Source organism: Quercus suber, unplaced genomic scaffold (genome assembly GCF_002906115.3).
Source record: "Quercus suber isolate HL8 unplaced genomic scaffold, Cork oak 2.0 scaffold_149, whole genome shotgun sequence".
Lineage (NCBI taxonomy): Eukaryota > Viridiplantae > Streptophyta > Magnoliopsida > Fagales > Fagaceae > Quercus > Quercus suber.
Window position 1 is genome coordinate 778,135 of NW_027069610.1, and position 26,736 is coordinate 804,870.

General features: G+C 40.1%; 2 protein-coding genes across 2 annotated transcripts; both read left to right on the forward strand.

The window, feature by feature from the left end:
* The first annotated feature begins 3,221 nt into the window (after positions 1-3,221).
* Positions 3,222-4,824, forward strand: LOC111988380 (anthocyanidin 5,3-O-glucosyltransferase). The gene has a single exon (XM_024020169.2). The coding sequence runs from the start codon at positions 3,297-3,299 to the stop codon at positions 4,713-4,715; it is 1,419 nt and encodes a 472-aa protein (XP_023875937.1). The 5' UTR covers positions 3,222-3,296; the 3' UTR covers positions 4,716-4,824.
* A 574-nt stretch (positions 4,825-5,398) lies between these two features.
* Positions 5,399-7,069, forward strand: LOC136069070 (anthocyanidin 5,3-O-glucosyltransferase-like). The gene has a single exon (XM_065777160.1). The coding sequence runs from the start codon at positions 5,474-5,476 to the stop codon at positions 6,890-6,892; it is 1,419 nt and encodes a 472-aa protein (XP_065633232.1). The 5' UTR covers positions 5,399-5,473; the 3' UTR covers positions 6,893-7,069.
* The last annotated feature ends 19,667 nt before the right edge of the window (positions 7,070-26,736 follow it).

The following is a 26,736-nucleotide window of genomic DNA, read 5'->3' on the forward strand; positions in this document are numbered from 1 at the left end:
CAGGGAATGTATTGTGAATGTTTCTTTGTTTCCTTGTCATGCTACAGATTGCAAAATTGGGTGTGTGTAAATTTTCCTTGGTAGGAATGAAATGCACATAATTGTATTTTGATGATGAACTATTAAAGAAAATATTCAGCCTATGGCTAGATTTATATTTATTGGTTGTTGGCTGTTGATATACACTGGCTTTTTATGGTAAGGCAGATGAATTTTTTATTTTCAAAAATCTGAGTTGTTGGGATTCTTGAGAACACTTTTGTGGTTGGTATTTGAGGCTCTTATAGGAAAAATAATTGAATTTCCTGGCTTTTTTTTTGTGCCTCTCTTTTTGTAGATTGGTTCTTGTATTGGCCTTTTGGTTATCCATTTAGAAAGTCTGGATAATATTTTGGACAAGATCTGTTATTGGTTTTTCTATAATTTTGAAGGATTGAGATTTGTTAATATTGCTTGTAGGTTTCATTTATCCTAATCATTAGTAATTTGGAAGGGCCTTTGGAGTCCCAAGTACCCTAGGCAACTACATTTCATGTGCAGTGAAACCTAGGATTCTAAAGCTATGATACACCGCAAAACTTTGATACCAAAAGAACTTACATAACAAAGAAGCATCATACGTTCATACCAAGAGATGAGGCAAGTTGTTTAACACGAGGCAAGTCGAAGTGATCAAGCTAAGATTGAAAATTGTAGACTTTGGATGGAATGTATAATCAAGAAGCAAGAGGTGAAATGTATAGTAAAGCAAGAAGCACACCAATTGTAGAAGTTTCATGTTATCATAATCATATAATCAAAGTGTTTATTTCAATGAAATTCTTGTTATGTGGTCAAAGTGTACATTTTAATAAAATTTGTTCATTTTTTTTAATTAAATTCTCTTCTTGTCTACTTTGTTGGATTGAATTTTGATTGTAATGCCAAATAACTCATAGGGGTGCAACCCAAGTACATAGATTAGCTAAGCAATGTAAAAGAAAGTGATTAACTGGCTCCCTTACCAATTTGCAATGCAAGTACACAGAGTTCACATGAATGTGCTATTTCTTGATCAAGTTAATGCCAGATCTCTAAAGAGAAGCTGTCTAATTAAGCCAAGCACAAGGCCTATAAATTCCCAACCCATTCCTAAGAGTCTACTTGAAAAGCCAAAGCTCTAATCAAACATAGCACATGCTCAACCCTGAACTGGTATAAAGAGGTTCATGTAGCACATAGCAATTTATTAATGTCGACTCCAAAATATCATAACAAGGAAAGCTTAACAAGAGAAAAATATACACAACAACAAATAACCAAACCAAATGAAACATAAATTTATCCACGAACTTATCAAAAGAACATTTTATATGAATAGCAAAATAAATCATGAATTAACACTATGCAGCTACATGTGAAGTGAACGCTGAGAAAGACAACTTAATAGATCTTTATGCTCCAAAATTCATCAAACCATATAAAATTCTGATCTAGTGATTGAAACTTAGAGAGAGAGAGAGAGAGAGAGAGCTAAAGTTTTGGTAGTTGTAAATCAAGAAGCCAATAATATCCATATTGATTTTCAATTATATTAAATCCTAGAATCACAACTTGTACCTCTATTTTGGCTAGATATAAACAAAGATGTGCTTTTTTGTAACAAAAGGAAATTTTCCTTTGGAAAGTATTCACTCCAAATAATTAATAAAAAATCTGAACATTTGAATGTGGCCAAATGTGACTAATTTTTTGGACCATCAAAACTTTAGTTCTAAACTAGGAAAATTACAAAACAAGAGCACTTAATCACAACATGTGTCATAAATTATAAAACATGATCCTAAATTAGAAAAATGGCTCGACTTTATGAACTGTCTCATTCCATCCACTTGCAACACTTCCTTACGTCAAGGGACCACCGCTTGCCATACTTCCTTGAGTCAAGAGATCTCCTGCACCATCAATTTTGTCGTTGGAGTTACAGCATCTACTAATCCAACAAAAATTGCAAGAAACAAAAGACATAGCCAAGTCTTCAATGTCTGCAATCAAATGGGAAATAGATCAGGTAAAACAGGGACCATTGGTGTGGATAGACCAGGCAATCAAATATGCCATTTACTAATAAAGATTCAATCTTTATCTTTAAAAAAAAAAAGATTCAATCTTTATCTCAAAAAAATAAAAAAAGATACTCAAATTATCATCCAGCCATTATAAAGATTCAATCTTTATCTTAAAAAATTAAAAATTAAAGTTCAAATAGACTCTAACTTGCATCCAGCCATCAAAACAACAATATAAACTCACCAAGACAACAATATAAATATAGAAAAATGAGATAGACTCCAAGAATCATCCAGCTATTAAAAAGACTCAATCTTTATCTCAAAAAATTAAAATTAAAAATTCAGATAGATCCTCTAACTTGCATCCAGCCACCAAGACAACAATATAAACTCACCAAGACAGCAATATAAATGCAGAAAAATTATCAAACATCAAATAAGATAACCATAAACAAGTTTTACGGATATACCTTTGTTTTGGCAAAATAGAAATAGAGATGTGCTCTAAACTTGTTCTCTGAACCTTTGAATGTGTTCTTTGAAGCTTTGAATGTATTCTTTGGCTTTCACTTTTCTCTCCTAAAAGAGCTGTAACTCTCTCTCTCTCCTCTTTTTTTTTTCTTTTTTTTTTTTTCCAGTAAAATTTGTCCGGTTGAGTTAAAAAGCCCTCTAGTTTAAGTGTTTAATCACAGTTAAGATTAATATTAGGTTATGTTATGAGCTATCGCATTTTTTATCCTTGATATTGATCCAAATCCAAAAGGATGGCCGGCCTGCTAGAAACTAACGCATACAAATCAGAACAAAGCAGCATCTAAGAGCAATATGCTGGGTATATTTCAATTTCCTTAGTGATTAATTAGCTTGCAAAGCAGCCAAAAATGTAAGAGGAAAGTTTTCAAACCACACAACATAATCAGACTTTAGTCATTAAAAAATGTTTCAATCTATAGTGGGGTTGGATACCATTTACAGTGTGTTTGGACCAAGAATTTGTTATTTACATAGAAATTTTATATTTGAACATGTGGCTCTTCCATTGTGACAAGGGTAATTACTATGTTAAAAAAGTTTGCAGACTTAACCTAGGGCCTCATAAAGGTCATAAAGGACAAAAGCCCCTTGAAAACTACTACATATACATCAATCCTTGAGTTAATTACAATTGTATAATGGTATATCAACCACACAGAATCACACATAGTTAAGAAACCTCCCTGAGCCATTCTTCTCTTCTGTGTGAACATGGAAAATGCCATAGTTCTATACCCTTTTCCAGGCAGAGGCCATCTAATCTCCATGGTCGAGCTTGGCAAGCTCATACTCAAACATAATCCTTCTTTCAACATCACAATCCTTATCTTTAACAAACCAAACACAAGTACTGCCTCCACCGTACCCCAATATGTAGCCAGCTCTACCACCCAATACATCACCGCTGTCAATTCCACCACTCCATCAATCAACTTTCACCACCTCCCACCAATCTCCGAAGTCCCATCCACTCCTTCCCGTATAGCACAAGCCTTCCTAATCCCACGCCTCAACAACCTCAATCTCCACCAAGCCCTCAAAACTATTTCCCAAACCTCCAAACTCAAAGCGTTTATCATTGATTTCTTATGTGATGCTGCTTTCGAAGTGGCCACAAACCTGGACATCTCCACTTACTATTTCTTCCCCTCTGGCGCAAGCGCTCTATCTTGGTTTCTATACATACCCACCTTGCATAAAAAAGTGGAAAAAAGCTTCAAAGATCTCGGTGATATGCTTCTTGACATTCCTGGCTTACCGCCTATCCGAGCTTCAGACATGCCAGGAAGTATAACAGATCGTACTGCTGAATGGTATGAGTATTTCTTAAACACAGCAGCCCACATGGCCAAATCAAATGGAATTATTGTAAACACGTTTGATTTGCTCGAAACAAAAGCTGTCAAAGCAATTTCGGATGGATTATGTGTCCCAGATGGACCAACTCCACCAATATTTTGTATTGGACCTTTGATATCAAGCAGCAATCAAGATGAAGATGAGCATGAGTGTTTGAAATGGATGAACTCCCAACCGAGTCGAAGTGTTGTGTTTCTGTGTTTTGGAAGCATGGGATTGTTTTCAGCGAAACAGTTGGAAGAAATGGCGGTGGGATTGGAGAATAGTGGGCAAAGGTTTTTGTGGGTGGTAAGAAATCCACCGCCAAATAATGAGGAAGAGCCAAACTTGGATGAACTATTGCCAAAGGGTTTCTTGGAAAGGACCAAGGATAGGGGGTTTGTAGTGAAACAATGGGCTCCACAGGTGGAAGTGCTGAGTCATGACTCGGTGGGTGGGTTCGTGACTCACTGTGGGTGGAACTCGGTGCTTGAAGCAATTAGTGTTGGTATGCCAATGGTTGCGTGGCCTTTGTATGCAGAGCAAAGGTTGAACAGGGTGTTTTTGGTGGATGAAATGAAGGTGGCATTGGGTTTAAAGGAGATGGAAGATGGGTTTGTGAATGCAGAAGAGTTGGAAAAGCGAGTGAGGGAGTTATTTGAGTCCAAAGCTGGGAGAGAAGTGAGAGAGAGTGTTTTGGGCTTCAGAGATGAAGCTATGATAGCCCAGAAAGAAGGTGGCTCCTCCCATGTTGCATTCGCCAAATTGGCCCGGTTGTTGGAGCAAACTTGACAGATGTGGCAGCGTTATTGTGCAAGTCAGGTTCTGTTTTTTGTTTTTACCATATAAGAAAAGAAAGACATGAGTTCACTCATCAGTATGTCTAAAATTTTCATGTTTTTTTTTTATCTCCTCTTTTTTTTTTTCTTTTTTTTTTTTCCAGTAAAATTTGTCCGGTTGAGTTAAAAAGCCCTCTAGTTTAAGTGTTTAATCACAGTTAAGATTAATATTAGGTTATGTTATGAGCTATCGCATTTTTTATCCTTGATATTGATCCAAATCCAAAAGGATGGCCGGCCTGCTAGAAACTAACGCATACAAATCAGAACAAAGCAGCATCTAAGAGCAATATGCTGGGTATATTTCAATTTCCTTAGTGATTAATTAGCTTGCAAAGCAGCCAAAAATGTAAGAGGAAAGTTTTCAAACCACACAACATAATCAGACTTTAGTCATTAAAAAATGTTTCAATCTATAGTGGGGTTGGATACCATTTACAGTGTGTTTGGACCAAGAATTTGTTATTTACATAGAAATTTTATATTTGAACATGTGGCTCTTCCATTGTGACAAGGGTAATTACTATGTTAAAAAAGTTTGCAGACTTAACCTAGGGCCTCATAAAGGTCATAAAGGACAAAAGCCCCTTGAAAACTACTACATATACATCAATCCTTGAGTTAATTACAATTGTATAATGGTATATCAACCACACAGAATCACACATAGTTAAGAAACCTCCCTGAGCCATTCTTCTCTTCTGTGTGAACATGGAAAATGCCATAGTTCTATACCCTTTTCCAGGCAGAGGCCATCTAATCTCCATGGTCGAGCTTGGCAAGCTCATACTCAAACATAATCCTTCTTTCAACATCACAATCCTTATCTTTAACAAACCAAACACAAGTACTGCCTCCACCGTACCCCAATATGTAGCCAGCTCTACCACCCAATACATCACCGCTGTCAATTCCACCACTCCATCAATCAACTTTCACCACCTCCCACCAATCTCCGAAGTCCCATCCACTCCTTCCCGTATAGCACAAGCCTTCCTAATCCCACGCCTCAACAACCTCAATCTCCACCAAGCCCTCAAAACTATTTCCCAAACCTCCAAACTCAAAGCGTTTATCATTGATTTCTTATGTGATGCTGCTTTCGAAGTGGCCACAAACCTGGACATCTCCACTTACTATTTCTTCCCCTCTGGCGCAAGCGCTCTATCTTGGTTTCTATACATACCCACCTTGCATAAAAAAGTGGAAAAAAGCTTCAAAGATCTCGGTGATATGCTTCTTGACATTCCTGGCTTACCGCCTATCCGAGCTTCAGACATGCCAGGAAGTATAACAGATCGTACTGCTGAATGGTATGAGTATTTCTTAAACACAGCAGCCCACATGGCCAAATCAAATGGAATTATTGTAAACACGTTTGATTTGCTCGAAACAAAAGCTGTCAAAGCAATTTCGGATGGATTATGTGTCCCAGATGGACCAACTCCACCAATATTTTGTATTGGACCTTTGATATCAAGCAGCAATCAAGATGAAGATGAGCATGAGTGTTTGAAATGGATGAACTCCCAACCGAGTCGAAGTGTTGTGTTTCTGTGTTTTGGAAGCATGGGATTGTTTTCAGCGAAACAGTTGGAAGAAATGGCGGTGGGATTGGAGAATAGTGGGCAAAGGTTTTTGTGGGTGGTAAGAAATCCACCGCCAAATAATGAGGAAGAGCCAAACTTGGATGAACTATTGCCAAAGGGTTTCTTGGAAAGGACCAAGGATAGGGGGTTTGTAGTGAAACAATGGGCTCCACAGGTGGAAGTGCTGAGTCATGACTCGGTGGGTGGGTTCGTGACTCACTGTGGGTGGAACTCGGTGCTTGAAGCAATTAGTGTTGGTATGCCAATGGTTGCGTGGCCTTTGTATGCAGAGCAAAGGTTGAACAGGGTGTTTTTGGTGGATGAAATGAAGGTGGCATTGGGTTTAAAGGAGATGGAAGATGGGTTTGTGAATGCAGAAGAGTTGGAAAAGCGAGTGAGGGAGTTATTTGAGTCCAAAGCTGGGAGAGAAGTGAGAGAGAGTGTTTTGGGCTTCAGAGATGAAGCTATGATAGCCCAGAAAGAAGGTGGCTCCTCCCATGTTGCATTCGCCAAATTGGCCCGGTTGTTGGAGCAAACTTGACAGATGTGGCAGCGTTATTGTGCAAGTCAGGTTCTGTTTTTTGTTTTTACCATATAAGAAAAGAAAGACATGAGTTCACTCATCAGTATGTCTAAAATTTTCATGTTTTTTTTTTTGGCTGAATTGAAGAAAGGGTTTACGATTTCCTTTTTGACAAAATAAAGAGACTACTTACTATTATTACTGTTAGTTAGTGTATGCTTAAATGGGTGTGGATTTATTGGTCTTTATAATCAATTAAGAAGAATTTTTGTTGTCTTTTGTATTACTCTATTAAGAATTCAACACAACAATAGAACCATTAAAATAAATAAATAAAAATTGTTTTCAATCTTCATTGCCTCACACACTACTTCTACTGTCTCACACTTTGTTGACTTTTTTAGACTTTACACTTTATTGCCCACTTAATTATCTTTACTCTTTTCAATTCTTTTATTTAAAAATTTAATTCATTTTTGACTTTTTTTTTTTTTGCCAACTTATTAGTCTTTGTAATATATTAAGAAGAAATTTTGACATGTTTTTTGCATTACTCTATTAAGAATTCAACACAACAATACAATCATTAAAAAAAAACAAAAAACCTTTGTCTTTAATCTTTAGTGTCCCACGCCCAACTTCCACTTTGTCACACTTTATTGTCTTTTATACTTTACACTTTACGGCCCACTTAATTGTCTTTTTATAAGATTTAAGATGAACAAATTACTAATTTTTGTTGTTGGACTAACTATTTTTTTTTTTTATCAAATTTTAGATCAAATTAGTTTGTTGTTGGGTTTTATTTCTTTTTGTTTAAAATGCCAAGACAAAGCTTGGTGTTGAATTGATTTATTATTGGGCTTCTTTTTCAGTGGGTTCAAATTTTTATTTTAGAATGGTCAAAAAAATAAAATTTTAATATTTTATGTTAAAAAAAAATTTCCCTAAGTTAGGGGTTTCATTTGAACCCCCTCAACACAATGTGGTGCCGCCATTGGTTTGTGTTCTTGTGTTTTGGAGATGTTGTGTTTATGTTATGGGTTGTGTTTATGTTATGGGTTGTGTTCTTGTGTTCAAATTTGTGTTCTTCATTTTTTTTTTTTGCATGTTTTAATTCTCTTTTGATTTGGGCTTTTGATCTGAGTTTGTGCGGGTTTCAATCTTTAAAACTGTAAAAGCTTTTTATTTTTATTTTTTAAATTTTTTTAGTTTAAATTAAAATTAAGATATTAACAATTTTTATTTTTAATTAATTTTGATGTTGATGTGGCATTTTTTAATTGCCAAATTATTATTATTATTATTATTATTATTATTAGATATGTCATTATCTAACACGCCAACAGTGCACTCTGTAAGCCACGTAGGCAATTTTCGTTACTAAGATGACAGTATGGATCAAAATGAAACGATTTTCAATTTTCAGAGATCAACATAGGCGCTCCAAAAAAGTTATTATTATTATTATTATTATTATTAGACATGTCATCATCTAACACACCAACGGTGCACTCTGTCAGCTGCGTAGGCAATTTTCGTTACTAAGATGACAGTATGGATCAAAATGGTAACAATTTTCAATTTTCAGAGACCGATATAGGCGCTCCAAAAAAGTAGTGACCAAAAATGTATTTTTGCCTTAAAAAAAAAAAGAAAAATAATATATTTAGGGAGTAAAATTTAATTAAGTCTACATAATGAAACTTATATAAAGTACATGCGCATATAGATTAGTGTTTAAACAAGAAGATCCTTTAGGCTTTAGGTGTAGTCTAGAACTCTTGTTTACAATTTATTAAAATGTTTTTAAATAATTCTAAATTGACTTCAACTCGAGGAATTAACTTGTTACTACTATGTTAGTAATTCTTAGATAGAGTTATAAGCATGAACCATGCCGATTTTAAATGATATAATTAGCAGGGTATGGAGAAGAAATTCCTAGAAAGTTTAGGATACAAAATATCCTAATCTTAGTATTGTTAGTTATAGTAAAATTTACACTACATGTGATTATATGCAGTTCTAACGTAGTTGGATTTTTCTACCTTGTAAATATTTTCAATGCATGCATACCCAATCCATGTCTAACTCACCACAGCAACAACTTAATTGCAAAATCCATGTAAAGTCTTCTACGCAACACTCCTTGATCTTCAATGGATACCTTGAGTCGAGTTAAGAGTCAAGGTTAGTGGCGGAGCCAGGAATTTTATCTAGGGGGGCCATGCTAAATAGTAAAATTCCAAGATCCCATTCTAAGAAAACGAATATCTATTTACTTAGGTTCACATCTTTGGGCCTTTATAAGGATTCACTATCTAAAACTATAGCATTTTTTTTTTTTTTGGGAATAGTGGGTTGAAGTGTAACTTGAATCTTGAACATTTTTTCCTTTAAAATATGCATGAATTGAATTGTGAATGTTTTTTTTTTCCCATAAATTAATCACACTTTAAAACATTAATATTGAATTTTGTAAGAGAATCACCGATGGTGTAGCTAAAGGCAAAATATTCTCTATAATAGAGAATGAGACCAAAAAAATGGTCTCCAATAGATTCTCTAAACTCTAAATTTTTTTTGGCTCATGAACAGTAGCTCATCAAATCTGATGGGCTACTGTTCATTCTTCAAATGTTTTTTTTCTATTATAATAATCAGGCGTTGAATAAAAAAATATTGGAAGATATGTACTTGTTAAAAAAAAAAAATAATGAATGAAGAAATAATATTTAAATGAGATAGAGAATCTGTTGTAAAGTGTATTTGAAAAAGTGGGTAGATAAAAAGTAAAAGTCACTGTTCATTATTTAAACAGTACAAAAATTTAATGAATTTGTTAAAGATGCTCTAAACTAGTTGTGGGGCCAGAAAATCGGGTAGCCTTGGCCCACTCCAAGCCAGGCCCAAATGGCCCACACCGAGGATGCACGATAAGTCCGAGGATGACCCTGTCCTTGGGCGTCCGAGACCTCGAGAAAACACGAGGACCACCCTACCAAAGGACTCATGGAATATCCGAGGAGGAGAGGGCCCAGAGCCACGCGTTGGCAACGGAAGTACGGAGAAGGGGCAAGCCCTGGGCGAACTGTCACCTCGGCATTGAATACACTCACCTAACCTTTCTAGCCGCATTAATGGGGATGTAACCCTTTGACAGGGCAGCATCGATCAAGGTGAGCCACCTGAGTACGGATATGACCTTTAATGGGACAGACGGTCAGGGAGGAGGCCAATAGATGATCGACAGAAGGAAGAAGGAAGGAGGAGAGTGAGAGATATATAAGGAAGGGAAGCAAAGTGTAATGGGGGTTGTTTTTTGGGGAAAAAGGGAGGAGGAAAAACCTCCTCGGTCACGGGCTGAGGAGCATCCCCCAGTTGTAAATTGTTCTTAGTATTTTTCAATAAAAGGAAAGTAGTTCATGCCTCATGCAGGCCGGTGAGCGCCTAAACCTTCGATCCACTCTCTACAAATTCATTGTTCTGGGTTCGTTGGGCCTAGGGGAAACCCATATCTTTTGGGCTACAAAAACTGACCCTACAATTGGCGCCATCTGTGGGAAGGATTAGTGCGCTGACCAGCGCAACAGGCAATCATTCTAAGTAATCATTCTACGGAAGATTGGTGGTGATTCAAAAAAAAAAAAAAAAACAAAAAAAGGGAACTACCATACAAACATTGCAGAAAGATAAAAGTTCGAAACAGAAGATTTAACAGAAACGGAAAGAAGCTGCACATTACTTTATTAAACAAAAAATTACAATGTACAATCAGAGGCTCAGGTAGGTGTGTTTTAAAAACTACTCCTACAAGCTAGTTCTACAATCAGAGGCCCAGGTGGACCCGTCCTAAAACAAGCTAGAGGGAAGTGTCAACCCATGCTTTTATTGGCATCAAGAGAATGGGAGAACTTGACAATAGGATGGGGGAAGGAGGCTGAGGCTAGCTTGCTTCAAGGCCACCAACAAATCCTTTCTCGGTGCGGCGGAGCTTGAACAAAGCGAGGATCAGATGCAGGGGCACCGGGACGCCCTCCCCCGTGATGTTCCCTTGATTCTCTCCAATCCTCACGAGCGTTAGCCTTTGGAGATGGCAACGCTCGGGCACCAACCATGACATGAGTTCGCGCGTCTCCTCCATCGGGGGTGCGCTCCGGGGAGAGAAATTAGGTACTTCAGCGACATCCCTCCTGGCCACCGCGTACGGCACTGTCAGTGTTACGTCTAGACTCTGCCGCGCTGGAAGCCCAGTGGGGGCTGCGGTCACAACGGCTCTTGGCATGGATGTCCTCACACCCGCCCAAAGCCGCCCCATATCTGCCAACTCCAGTCACAATTCCGGCGGGATTATTAAAGGGGCTTGGGGAGCTGAAAGGGCGTGTTTTCTGTTTGTGTTGGGAAGTTCATGGAGTATAGAGAAACCATCCCCCCAGAAAGCCTTATATAAAGCATGAAGGTTAGTGAGCATTAATCCACACAGAATTCGAAAAGAGAAGTATCAGCAGTGCTAATCACGAAGCTACCAAATTCCAAGGGGACCGTAGACCACTGGATTTGTGTTAATTCATGAGGACATTAATGAAGGCGCGTCTCGCACACCGAAACGTCAAGCGCGGAGCGCGAACGGCCAAGGGACGCCTCATAAATGAAAAAGATAGAGACTCAAGCTGGAGGCGAGATCAACGCCACGTGTAACATCATAGTCCGACCCAAGGAGGAATCGTCTCCAATAAGGCGGTCTGAGGACAAACCCTTCATACAGAGAAATGGAAGCGTTAGACAGAACCAAGGCATTGCATGGTCTTCGGACTCAAGCCTATGGGGAAACTAACCGCTCAGCTATACCTGTGTACTAGACAGAACCAAGGTATTGCATGGTCTTCGGATTCAAACCTATGGGGAAACTAGATACTTACAGAGAAATGGAAGCGTTAGACAGAACCAAGGCATTGCATGGTCCTCGGACTCAAGCCTATGGGGAAACTAACCGCTCAGTTATGCCTGGGTACTAGACAGAACCAAGGTATTGCATGGTCCTTGGACTCAAACCTATGGGGAAACTAGATACTCACAGAGAAATGAAAGCGTTAGATAGAACCAAGGCATTGCATGGTCCTCGGACTCAAGCCTATGGGGAAACTAACCGCTTAACTATACCTAGGTAATAGACAGAACCAAGGTATTGCATGGTCTTCAGACTCAAACCTATGGGGAAACTAGATACTCACAGAGAAATAAAAGCATTAGACAGAACCAAGGTATTGCATGGTCCTCGGACTCAAACCTATGGGGAAACTAGATACTCACAGAGAAATAAAAGCATTAGACAGAACCAAGGCATTGCATGGTCCTCGGACTCAAGCCTATGGGGAAACTAACCGCTCAGCTATACCTGGGTACTAGACAGAACCAAGGTATTGCATGGTCTTCGGACTCAAACCTATGGGGAAACTAGATACTTACAGAGAAATGAAAGCGTTAGACAGAACCAAGGCATTGCATGGTCCTCGAACTCAAGCCTATGGGGAAACTAACCGCTCAACTATACCTGGGTACTAGATAGAACCAAGGTATTGCATGGTCTTCAAACTCAAACCTATGGGGAAACTAGATACTTACAGAGAAATGAAAGCGTTAGACAGAACCAAGGTATTACATGGTCCTCGGACTCAAACCTATGGGGAAATTAGGTACTCACAGAGAAATGAAAGCGTTAGACAGAACCAAGGCATTGCATGGTCCTCGGACTCAAGCCTATGGGGAAACTAACCGTTCAGCTATACCTGGGTACTAGACAGAACCAAGGTATTGCATGGTCTTCGGACTCAAAGCTATGGGGAAACTAGATACTTACAGAGAAATGAAAGCGTTAGACAGAACCAAGGCATTACATGGTCCTCGGACTCAAGCCTATGGGGAAACTAACCACTAAACTATACCTGGGTGTTGAACAGAACAGGGGCATCGCATGGCCCTCGGACTCAGGCCTACAAGGAGACTAACTACAAAATATCCCAAGTTAGGAAAGGATTAAGCCCCACCTAGCCCTTGAGATGCAAGAAAGCTGCTCATGCATACGTTCTCTCTCCTTATCATCGTTACTGGCGCAATTGGCCGACATACAATTTAAGCTAAAATCGTGCAGATCAAAGGAAAAAAGGAAAAGCAGGCAGCGTGTACACAAATAAGCAATTCAAATAAATATAAAGGGAAATTAAATTCACATTACAACAATTAGTTCGTAAAAATTGCATGGCAAGAGCCACAGTACATAGAGGAGAAGCACAACAAAATAAAATGAAATGGCGTGAAAGTAGGATGAGCCGAGACGCCGGAGAGTCTACTCTTTTTGCTCAGGCTAGACAGGGGCAACCCCTGACCCCTCCGAGCCCTGGCCTGAGGGGACGGCCTGCAAGGGTGCGGCGAGAACAGCTGCTTTCTCAGTGGTGAGGGTTGGATCATCAGAAGGGATCTCCACTATCTCTTGGGGCACCTCCTCGCTCGAGTGCTCCCCTAGTTCAGCTGCCCTTACCTCTTCAACAATCTCCCCGGCCTTAGCGCCATCAGGGGCGGCCTCGCAGATAGCGGGGGGGGGGGTAATACACGTTCTCTGCCTTCCATAGGTCGGACGTGGCCTCCACCCCAGCTTGTTTGAGGGTCTCAGCCCAGACCTGGGAACAATATTGCCTACACACCCCCGGGACTTGAGCTTTGTAGAGGACCTCTACCGCAGCCACCCCATCAGCGTAGGCTGCGGTCTTAGCCTCCTCCTTGGCACTCTCGGCCATCTCCCTGCCATGGTTAACCTCGTCCTTAGCCCGCCGAGCCTGGTCTCTGGCCCATTTTGCCTCCCTCTGGGCCCCCTCGGCCTTTGTCACCTGAGCCCGCAGATCTGCGATCAGATCCCTCGCGGTCTGCAATTGCTCCTCCACCTCGCCCAGGCGCCTTGTCTGCTCATTGGCCTGGTTCTAGGCACCCTCAAGACCGAACAGGGCACTGTCCCGCTCCCTGGTCACCGCCTTTAAATCCTCTCGGGCTTTGGCGAGGTCAGCCTCGGAATTCTTCAGAACCCCGGTGGCCTGGAAGCGCCAATCACGCTCCCGTTTGAGGGCCTCCATCTGGTCGTTTGCCGCCCCCTCCAACATAAAGATAGCTTGGACAGCCTGCCAGAATAACCAATGTGCTATAAGCCCAATAAAAGAAAAAGAGTAGGAGAAGAGTCGAGGTTGTAGCCTTTACCATCCCCACATATCGCTTAAGGCTGAGGAAGACCGGCTCGCTTGTCAAAGAGTTAAGCTCAGCCATATTTGCTGGGAGTAGCAGGCTCCTCTCCAGCGCATCAACCACGCGCGCACCTTCGCCCTCATTGAAGTCCCTGAGGGAGGCGTTATCCCTCAAGGGCTCCCCACGGAGCATCGAGGCTGGGAGCCAGGCCTGGGCCTCGGAAGAGGTGGTGTCGACGACCTGCCTCTCCTGGCTCTTGTCGCCTATTTTAAGCTGCTTGGACGACCGCAGAGTAGTGTCCTCCTCCTGCGAGGACACCATCTTATCTTCCACAGGTCTTTTACCCTTATCCTTCTTCTTCTTGGGGCCAGCAGGCACAGACCCAGAGGGCGAGCGCGTCTGAGAAGGAGAAGGAGGGAGCTTCTGCCGAGCGGAAGTCGACCTAGTCTTCGGAGGTGGAGTGGGAAGTTTCTGTTGGGACTCCCCCGGCTGGCCCTCAATCAGGTCCAGCAAGTTGGTGGTGGGCTTCCTCTTGTAACCCATTGTCGGTCGAGGAGGGGCTTCTGAAGCAAGGAGGTTTGCTTCGGTCAAATTGGGATCACCCAAGTCCCTGGGAGGGTCCTCGGACTGATCAAGCTGAGCGAAAACGTCAAACGCGTCCCCTTCCCCCTCTGGAGCTTCCTCGGTGGCCTCGGCGAACGGTTGGGAAGAGGAGGGGACGGCTAGTGTGACAGCTTCCTGGTCGGAGGGCTCCTCGGGGAATGAAAATCCGTCCTCGGTCACAGTAATCCTCTGAAACTGAGGATTGTTGGCTCGGATGACGTGCTTTGGAACTGGGAACGACTTTTGGGTAGGTTTATACCCCAAAATTATGTGGGCGGCCCAAACCTAATTGTCGTCCTCGTTTATATACACTGACGCCCTCAACACCTTCTGCAAATCTTCCCGATTGACCAGATGGAAGTGACGCTCAAAAGCGTGCGGGTCTGCAAACGGAAAGCACCACCGCGTTAGTAAAAAAAAAAGGAAGAAAAAAGACGAGAACTTGAAACCTCCCCTGTTTCCCACTGCCCCACTTGGTATTCCCTCTGTTGTTGGGCAGTGAAGGCCATCGTGCCACTCCCCTGACACGATGAGGAAATCCTCGTTGAACCCCTTGCTGGACTCGGGGAGATATTGAATGAGCCGCACCTTGTCGTCTCCCGTCTTCAGGTAATACGACTTACCCTTAAGAAGCTGAAGGTTGTAACACCAGTTCACGTCGTGGTGGGTCAACCTCAGCCACATCTTCTCGTTCAGGGCGTCCACACAGTCCAGAATCCTAAAGACGTTTATCCCACACTGGGTGGGGGCCAACCGAAAGTGCATGAGGTAATCCCTCATCACCGGCCCCATGGAGATCGTCATCCCCCCTTCAAGGAAGGCGACTATGGCAGAATTAGGTGAAAAACACCTTTTTGTCCCTATATTTTCAGGTGATTTTCATTTTAGTTTCTACATTTTATTTTTACCATTTTTAGTCCCTATCCTGAAAAATGATTCTCGTTTTGGTCCCTGCCGTTATATCAGAGAAGGAAAATGCACACATGAAAAATGGCAGAATTAAATGTTAGGACATATATGTTTTAACTTGTTTAAGAACATATGTCACTTAGTTATGTAAATTGGCTAATCCTTTGACAAAACGCACTCTGCTTGTAATTGGGTAGTTCTAGGTGTTTTTAATACTTCAAGAAACAATGTTTCAAGGTCAAGTGTTGAAGTCATCAAGTCTGTCCAAGAGAAAGCAAGTTGAAGTGCAGAATTTTTAAAGCTCGACACCTCTCGACAGCTACCTCGACACCTGCTATCTGTCGAGATTTAAAAGTCAGATTTCCAATCTGATTTTCTTGGAATCCGTGAATATGTTTTTAGGCATTCTTTTCTTCTAACCCTAAACATATAAAAGGATTATTTTAAGAGCCGTTTTGGGTGACACAAGTTGCATGATCATTGAGCAATCTCTGTTTAAGCAAATTGTGATCAACAGACGAAGTTCTTGACCTAGTTCATCTTCCATCAAGAAGTTGCTGTGTATTTGCACCATAGGGTTTTGTAACCAAGCATCTTCCTGCTATTCATCATAAAGGATGAACTGAAGAACTTTGCAGCCAACCATTCTTCCTCAGTTGGTGTTCTGAAGTCGCGTACTTGGATCCGCGCATTGGTTAGTCACGTACTTGGGAGCCGTGCATCAAAGGTGGAAACTGTCACTACAGATCAAGTCCAATTGGGTATTGGGGTAAGGGTTCAACTGTAGGTTGGTAAGGTACTTGGGATTCCTTTACTTGTAACCGCTTGATTTGATAATAGTGGAGTTTCGGGAGTGGTGACCTGAAAATCACCCGGTGGGGTTTTTGCCATTAGGGTTTTCCCCATTCGTAAACAAATCACCGTGTTATTTATTTTCCGCTGCATATTTAGTTATTGGTGATTTGTTTGTGCTTCCATAAAATTGCATGATTAATTGATTAATTAATTACTTGGCTAAATTAATTAATTAGGGTTAATCACAAGGGGTCATTCAGATTGTGACCTATCAAGTGGTATCAGAGCAGGCACACTCTGATTAGGGTTTAATCTTTGCTGTGTTGATCCATTGACCCCTGTTTGTCATGGATAGAGGACAATCTTTAATTATACCTCCTTTATTTGATGGCACTAACTATGCATACTGGAAAGTACGCATGAGAGCTTTCTTGCAGTCTTTAGATGAAAAGGTGTGGCAAGCTGTAGAGATTGGCTGGACTAAGCCAACAGAAGATCCGGCCGATTGGGATGATACTAAGATCAAGGCGGCTAACTTCAACAGCAGAGCGTTAAATGCCCTATTTAGCGCAGTCACAAATGAGGAGTTCAAAAAGATATCCTCAACTGAAACTGCTAAGGAGGCTTGGATCATCCTCCAGACTACCTATGAAGGCACAAAGGCTGTCAAAGACTCAAAGCTTCAGAGGCTCACTACAAGCTTTGAAGAAATTAAGATGGAGGAGGATGAGTCATTTGATGAGTTCTATGCCAAGCTCAAGGACATAGTGAACTCAGCCTTCAATCTTGGGGAAACCATCCCTGAACCCAAGATTGTAAGGAAGGTGCTCAGATCTCTACCTGAGAGATTCCATGCCAAGATTACGGCGATAGAAGAATCAAAGGACATTGACAAGATTCCTTTGACTGAGCTGGTAGGAAACTTGCAAACCTATGAGATAGGATTATCTAGGATTGGCAAGTCAAGTAAAGGTAAAAGCATGGCCTTGAAGGCAAAGAACAGTGATACAGATGAGTCTTCCGATGATGAAGATTCTAAGATGAAGTCCTACATCACTCGGCAGTTCAAGAAGTTTATGAAGAATGCCAATGGAAGGAGCTTCGACAAGGACCGGAGGCAGTTCAGTTCTTCACAGTCTAAAAGCCAAGACAAAGGGAAGAAGGATGCTAAGGATGGAAGTCAGTACACTGTTCCTGCAGGACCAAAGTGCTTTGGATGTCATGGGTTCGGACACATGAAACATGAGTGTCCTACATATCTCAAGAGCATTGGGAAAAGCAAGGCACTTGCTGCAACTCTAAGTGACACTGAGCCTGAAGATGATTCCGACAATGAGGATGACGGAATCTTAAATGCCTTCACCGCCACAGTCAATCCTACTGAAGGGATTGTTGAAGAAGTGGATGAAGAAGAAGAACTGGTGGAATCAAAATTTGAGAAAATGGATGATCAAGATGATATCCATTCAGCCTATGAGAAGCTTTATAAGCTCTCTGAAAAGCATGAGAAATTATACAGGCTGGCCACCAAGAAGCTCAGTGATGTGGAACTTGATCGTGAAGAGTTGTCCACAAAGTTTGATGAGGCGAATCAAACTATTGGAGCACTGAGATTTGAAAACACCTTTTTGGCTGAGAAGACCAAGAAGCTTGAAGCAGAGCTGTTTCAAGTCAGAGCTCAACTAGAGAGGACTTCAAGTGCAAAGCTTGATGAGATGCTTAGCAATCAGAAATCTGCTTCGGATCGAACTGGTTTGGGGTATGGTATTTCTTTCTCAAATACTGCTTCTACTAGCAATACTGTTTTTGTTCCTCCTGCTAATAATACTGAAATTGAGAATACTGATGTCAAAACTGAATTAGCTAGTGAGAACTTAGACAAGGGTAAATCTATCTTAGGAGCACCCCCTAAGCAAGATAAGAAAGATGATAAAAACCCTAGGGCTAAGAAGGCTAACTCTCAAAAGCCTAAACAAAAGAAGCAGCATCTCTGTCATCATTGTGGAGCTGCCGGTCATACTAGACCAAATTGCTATAAGTGGTTAGCCACTCAACAGAGCAATGGCGTGATAGCATCTGGAAACCATAATCAGCTTCAATCCTCTCTTGCTCCTCTTGGAGATCTTCTGAAAGCCCTCATGTTCCTTTCGAACTTGAACGGGTTAAATTCTTCCCCCTCACCGCCGGTTCAAGGATTCAATCAAAGGAAAGGCTCTTCCAAGGTGTGGAAGAAAAAGGACTTTAAGTGATTTCATCACTTTCTTTTTCCTTTTTGTTTTTCTGTGTTTTGCATTGCTTGTGTGTTTTGTTTTTCTGCTGAGTCAGTCTAGTTTTTGCATTATTTTGTTTAACATGTTTTGTGTGTTTACTTTCAGTTTTGTTCATTTTGTTTTTTTTAAAAAAAAAAAAAATTGAAAAATCAGAAAAATACAAAAACAGTGTGTGTTTTGTGTACTTTGGTACTTGTGTACCTTGGATGGCCAATGAAACAAAGTTTTCTAAACTTTGTATCTCTTGTAGCTTAGATGAGCATCTCTATGCACAACTAAGCAAGTGAGCTTTGTGGCTCTTGTTTGTGATGAGTAAGATTAGGTTATCTCTTAAAACTTAACACTCATATCACTCTTTTTGACGGGTAGGACTAGAAAATCCTAAGAGAAAGGCATAAATAACCATCTCACCACTGGTGCCCGCCAATCATAATATGACACCTGTATGCTTCGGCATAGCAAAAGTGCAGTGTCAAAGACATTCGTATGCTTCGGCATAGCAAAAGTGCGATGTCAAATGCTTAACATCTTGGGTATTTCTTTTCTCTCTTTTATATACCCATGTATGATATGCTAAAATAAAAGAAAACATGCAAAGAAAATAAAAAGCAAAAAGATTAAAAATGCTTTATATATGGTTGCAAGCGTGTATTCTAGGAGATGTGGGAGTTATAGGATGTACCTCGAAGGTGATAGTCCCCATCAAACAGTTATGATTGTGTGTGAGTTAAAAGTTATTTTCTCATATCTCAGATCGTCATAACATTTATACACATATGCAATCTTGCGATGTTTTTCACACACAACACGCAATATTCTTTGCTACTTTTGATACATGTGCAGGTACAATGTGATTTGGCCATCACAAAGGTTTTACATGTGCTAATGTATGCTCACTAAACTGTCATAACTTGTTTTTGAAATATAAAATTGGTTAGACTTGTTTAGTGTGTGTGTGTGTTTTGCATGATCCTTGTGCTTATTTTCTTGTTGAGAGATGTTTTTGAGAGGTTTATATGTTGAGTGGATCTTTGGTTGAGATGTGTGTTGGATTGCATTCATGTCTGTGTTTTTCCTTTCTCGAAAAACTGGTTTTTACTGCTGGCTCGACACCTCCCTCGACACCTCCTCGATACCTGTCATCTGTCGAGCTTCTCAAGTTGTTTCTTATCGCAATCTCGACACCTCTTCGACACCTGATGGATCGATCGAGAAAGTCTCTGTCCCCTCGATAGATTCTCGACACCTGATGGATCGATCGAGATTCACTTATGCTGTTTGAGTCTTCTTTCTCGACACCTGTCTCGATACCTTGTGGATCGATCGAGATTTCTTCTGTCCTCTCGACAGCTTCTCGATACCTTGTCGATCGATCGAGCTTCTTGATTCTGCATTTGGCCTTGATCCTCGATACCTCTCGATACCTGCATCTGTCGAAGGCATTTTCCTCGATACCTTCCTCGACAGCTTCCTCGATACCTCTCGACACCTCAGCTGTCGAGAATTACTGAGGTGCCTATTTAAGAGCAGATCGCGATTTTTCACTCATTTCTCTCGATCTCACTCGATCTGTCCGTGGCTTTTCATCTTCCAGACTTGATTTTCTCACTCAATCTTCAACCCCACTTGGATCTTGCTCATTCCTTGCTTCAATCTCTTGGTAAGATCACTTTTCCCTTCCTTTTTCATGCATTTCATGTTTGAAAACCTAGTTTTTGGGATTTTTCATAAAAATTTGGGGTTTTTCAAAATTGTTGAGTTTTTCTTCAAATTTTGGGTTGGGTTTGCACTTAGATGATTTCAAAATGTCATACATTGCATTTCATTTGCATTATAATGATATTTACATGCATTTAGATGTGTGCTTTATGTTTGTGTGCTGCTAGGATTGGATTGGGCTGAGCCCATGATGTTTTTTCCTTTGCATGTCACATGCTCATGCATTCCCATGCATACGTACTTGTTGTTCAACATATTTGATATATTTGAACTGTGTTGGGACTTTTCTGATTGTCTCCCTCTCTATCTTTTTCTCATTCTTTTACGTTAGTCGTGTCTATGGCACCCAAACGTAAATCTACTCCTGCTCGGAACCCTCTGCGTTCTGGAGCTTCTACTTCTTCAGATACTACTCCCTTTAACATTCGGTTCCGTGATGGAGATGCTCATAAGGCATTTTCGGAGAACTTTTCTAAACGAGGTGTTCATTCGGAACGCCAAGTTATTCTGGCGGACTTCGCCGATACTGACCTTCCCTCTGTCATTAACAGTAGGGGATGGGGGTCACTGTGTGACATCCCGGTCACTTGCCCTCTCGTGCTGATACAGGAGTTCTACTCCAACATGCACGGGATTGATCTTTCAGTACCTCATTTTGTTACTCGCGTTCGAGGTATGCGCATTCCTGTCACACCGCAACTTGTTGCGGATGTGCTTAGAGTACCTAGGATAGAGTTTCCAGATTACCCCTCTTGTGAGCGTCTGAGGACTGTGTCCAAAGATGAGCTCATCTCTGCTTTTTGTGAGCGCCCTGCTGATTGGGGTGAGCATCAGTTCACATCATGTAGGCCTTTTGCTAAAGGTCCTAGATTCATTAACATGGTGATGACTTTTGTTCTCCATCCTCTTTCTCACTATAACTCTATCACAGAGCCTCGTGCTCGATTTTTGCTTTCTTTGCTTGAGCATCTTACCATAGACTTCCCTTCTCACTTCATCCGGTCTATCATAGAGGTCTATCTTGATTCGGCGTCCCGTGATAAGCTCATCTTTCCTTCTGCTATCACGCGGATTCTACGCCATTTTTCAGTTCCCTTTCCTGTGTCCGACCACTTCACACACATATCTGCCATAGACGCCGCTACCATAAAATGTAGTGAGGCGCAGTTCAGGTCGAGACAGCCAGGTGCCACTCCTCCCTCCCGTTCAGCGCCATCCAGATTAGCTCCATCTACATCTGCTCCTTCTTCCTCTTCGAGCGATGTATCCCTTGGTGATATTATGGCGCAGCTGTAGCGCATGGACACTCGTCTTGATACACTCTCTGCTGAGTTGTATCAGGTGAATGTTCGTGTGGGTCGTATTGCACGACGGCAGGCGATCATGGGTGGATTTGCTCCAGAGGCTACTCCTTCACCATCTACTCCAGCAGCGTCAGATTCTGAGGATGATGATGATGATGATGATGGGGATGCTAGCTCTGCCGATGAGATGTCTACATGACACTCTACCCTTTGTCACTCGTGACAAAAAGGGGGAGTAGTTTTGGGCTATGAGAGTAGTCATCTTAGGGGGAGAGTTAGTATAGGACATTTTTGATAGGGGGAGTGTTGTCATTTTTTTTTAGGGATGTAGTGAGGCTATATGTATTTTTTTCTTATCTCTTAGATACATTGGTCTTGTATATGAGGTCCTTTGACCATTTTTACATACATTGTACTTATCTTATCTCTTATATATGTTGATGTATGTTTCTTTCACCTTTCTCTTCATGTGTTGTTTCTTTTCTATCTTTATACACATGTTCTTTATACTTGTATGCAATCTATTTATTTCTGTTTCACACAAGATGCCTTGATGAGTTTTGTTTAAAGTGTTTCAGAAATACAGGTTGTCAAAGTCTACTTATCATAAGCTCTCTTCTTGCAAAGTTTTTCAAGAGTTTGTGTTAGGATAGATTTTATTGTATTCAACAAGTGAATATGAGTTGAGTGATTTATGACTTCTCTCATATGCTCATTTGTTTGTTGTGGTTTTGTCACGGATTGCCAAAGGGGGAGATTGTTAGGACATATATGTTTTAACTTGTTTAAGAACATATGTCACTTAGTTATGTAAATTGGCTAATCCTTTGACAAAACGCACTCTGCTTGTAATTGGGTAGTTCTAGGTGTTTTTAATACTTCAAGAAACAATGTTTCAAGGTCAAGTGTTGAAGTCATCAAGTCTGTCCAAGAGAAAGCAAGTTGAAGTGCAAAATTTATAAAGCTCGACACCTCTCGACAGCTACCTCAACACCTGCTATCTGTCGAGATTTAAAAAGTCAGATTTCCAATCTGATTTTCTTGGGATCCGTGAATATGTTTTTGGGCCTTCTTTTCTTCTAACCCTAAACATATAAAAGGATTATTTTAAGAGCCGTTTTGGGTGACACAAGTTGCATTATCATTGAGCAATCTCTGTTTAAGCAAATTGTGATCAACAGACGAAGTTCTTGACCTAGTTCATCTTCCATCAAGAAGTTGCTGTGTATTTGCACCATAGGGTTTTGTAACCAAGCATCTTCCTGCTATTCATCATAAAGGATGAACTGAAGAACTTTGCAGCCAACCATTCTTCCTCAGTTGGTGTTCTGAAGTCGCGTACTTGGATCCGCGCATTGGTTAGTCACGTACTTGGGAGCCGTGCATCAAAGGTGGAGACTGTCACTACAGATCAAGTCCAATTGGGTATTGGGGTAAGGGTTCAACTGTAGGTTAGTAAGGTACTTGGGATTCCTTTACTTGTAACCGCTTGATTTGATAATAGTGGAGTTTCGGGAGTGGTGACCTGAAAATCACTCGGTGGGGTTTTTGCCATTAGGGTTTTCCTTATTCGTAAACAAATCACCGAATTCGTAAACAAATCACCGAGTTATTTATTTTCCGCTGCATATTTAGTTGATTGGTGATTTGTTTGTGCTTCCATAAAATTGCATGATTAATTGATTAATTAATTACTTAGCTAAATTAATTAATTAGAGTTAATCACAAGGGGTCATTCAGATTGTGACCTATCATTAAAAAAATATATATATTAAAAATATTTTATTTTATTTTAAAATAAAATAAAATTTTAGTTATCAATAATTTTAAAATAAAAATATTAAAAATTTTAGTTAAAAATAAGTTCTTCATGTTCTTCCCCCAAGAACATGATTGCCCAGAAAATAAGAAATTTAAAATTTTCTTCTCTTTTATTTCATTTTCTTAGCATCCAAAAGCAAAAAACATATACAAAATCATGATAAAAAACTTGGATACTCTAACACAATCAACTAACAAAACCCAAAACACAACATTCACTCTCTTTCACAGGAGGTGGAGCCCGTTCAAACATCTTCTGCTGCATAGTCGACGAAAGAGAAGAATACAAAGGCACTACTTTAACAGGTTCCACGCTGATTCAAAGAAGCCCCAGCCACCGTACACATCCCAGCACCACTGAAACAACCAACCCACACTGATTCAAAGAAGCTCCAGCCATTAAAACAACATAGCACCACTGAAAACCCACACTGATTCAAAGTCGAACAAGCCCTAACCACCGAAACTAACCTAGCACCACCGAAATCAAGCTAGACCACCACTAATTCAAACCCAAAATCACTGAATCAACATCTATTGAAAGCCACAACTTCAAACCCAAAACACAACAAATCAAAACCAAAGCAACCCACAACGGTAAATACATCGCTGTCTACCAAATTCAAACCCACGACGGTGAGGGTGATGGTGATTTATGAGAGAGAAAGAGAGAGAGCTTCCCAGGAACTTTCATAAGTGGTGCATCAAAATAACTCTGAAATTTTTCAGCCTCAAGAGTTGCACTCATTACAACTAGCTTCAGATCAGGTCTATTTGTCAACACTTGCTTCAGAGTCCAAACAAAACATCAGTTGCCAAAGTTATTTCTAAGATCTGATCTTCTCTCTCTTAACCCAGATGGTCACCGTGGTTTGATCTGACTAGCCCATAATTGTGTTTTGGTGTATTTTATTGATGAGGATTGGCTTTGAGTGTTGGTATTTTGTTTTGATCTGACCGTGTATTTTTTTTTTTTTTCTGGGCAATCATGTTCTTGGGGGAAGAACATGAAGAACTTATTTTTATTTTAAAATAAAATAAAATATTAATAATATTATTTTAATACTGTCGATTGACAACTAAAATTTTATTTTATTTTAAAATAAAATAAAATATTTTTAATATTTTTTTAATTCTATTATTGATAACTAAAATTTTATTTTATTTTAAAATAAAATAAAATATTTTTAATATTTTTTTAATTCTGTCGTTTGCCAAGTGTGTATTTTCCGTCTCTGATGTAACGGCAGGGACCAAAACGGGAAGCGTTTTTCAGGATATGGACTAAAAGCAGTAAAAATAAAATGTAGGGACTAAAATAGGAATTGCCTGAAAATGTAGGGACGAAAAGGTGTTTTTCGCCTATTTATTATTATTAATAATATATGGGGTGTTTTTGAAGGATTGATCTGTAGTGATTTTTTTTTTAGTAAGCAGTAATACTTATTAGAATACGCACAAAAATAGTAATAATAGTGTTTTAAATCGGGTTTATAATATATTACATAACTAGAGTATAATTACAAAAGAGCCTACCATTTATAGTTGTAGATATGTCGCAATTTAGAATGTGTTAAAAATTAGAATTTGGGGTTTTTATTTTCTTGGTACGTGGAGGGCCATGGGCTAAAAAATGGGCTATTTGATGGTATTTTTTTGGATCTTTTTTGTACCATTTTTTTTTTTCTGGTTGTTTACACCAATTACATTTTTTGGCTTCTTCTAAACCAATTTTTAAAATTAGAGAGATCAAATTGAACTTGGATAGGGATTATTCTGTATTGAAAATTTTGTCAAAATTTTAGGGGGTCCCCCCGCCTTAACATGGCTCCGCCACTAGTCAAGGTTTAATGAATCTTGAACCGTCAACTTATAGCCAAGGGAGCAAAACCTCTACATTTTGAGTAGTTTTCTTGTGTCTTCAAGGAAGATCTTCAACCACTATCCTAGATGCTAAACCTACAACTCAATTACACATTTGACCCTAACAAAATGAAGAGATTTGACTACAACAACATAAAAGTTCAAGTGGTCTTAATTCATTTTACACTATAGTACCATTTGATATTTGGATTGACATGTGAGAGAAGGCCTGTCCAGACTCGATTGGCAACTGACAACCCAACCAAACCACCCAACGTCGACCCGATTTCGGCCTGAACTGAAGGTCCAGTGGGTCTGCGGCGGGTTTCCGTTCTTGAAAACCGACACCGGCGGGTTGAGTAACGGGTTTGCATCTCCAAAACCCGAGCAACCCGAACCCAACTGGAGCTACAAAAGAATCCGGCCAAATCTAGGAAAACAAGCTAGATCCGACGAGATCTCAACTAGATCTAGTGAGATCTCGACCAGATCCGACTAGATTTGGTGGGATTTAGCCAGATTCAGCCAAATTCTAGCAATTTCTAGCCAAAAAAAAAAATGCAGATTTCATAAAAAAATTTAGTTCCCGACAAAAATTTTCAAGTTTCCGGCAAACTTTTTCTAGTTTCTGACGTAAATCTTAGATTCCGGCAACTCTTTTTTTTTTTTTTTTCCCCTTTTTTTATTTCCGGCAACCGACCGACGCTAAGTATCACCCGAAACCGAACCAACCGATTTTTTCGGGGGTCGGTTTTGGGTTCCTCCACCCAACGCCGGCGGGTCGAGTTAGGGTTGGGGCCAAAATCGACCCGGCCCGACCCATGGACAACCCGATGTGAGAGTACAAAAGGGGGACAGCAACAGTTACTATTCCAATTAGTATCAAGAGTTGATAAATTTAGCTATATATGCTAAATTCTTCCTTTTGAGATGAACAATATAAGGTTCCATAAGAAGGTTATTTTTGTGAGTACAATATAGAAAAGTGAACACAAAAAGTTTTAATTATATATAAAAAAAGAGATATATGATAATGTCAAATACCTTGCGTTCTTTCAATTTCATCCTACTCTAATTTGCATACGACCACAACAAAATCTTAATATCAAAAGGAGTTCTTAAAGGATCTTAAACAGTCACATGTTAGTCACTCTAACTTGAAAAATTTCTTTCTTTCTTTTTTTCCTTCTTGATTTTTGGCAAGGTCGTGGAAGCATTCAAAAGAAAATCAACATTTAAAACACTAAAGAGATGTGCCGTGACATAAAAGTTGCAGTATTACATTGTTGGGAAATTTAGACCCCGGTTGATAGAATTAATAAGTTTTAAACCTAAGTTGTTAATTAAA

Coding starts and splice junctions, on each gene's coding strand:
- LOC136069070 (XM_065777160.1), top strand. CDS start 5,474: ATGGAAAATGCCATAGTTCTATACCCTTTTCCAGGCAGAGGCCATCTA.
- LOC111988380 (XM_024020169.2), top strand. CDS start 3,297: ATGGAAAATGCCATAGTTCTATACCCTTTTCCAGGCAGAGGCCATCTA.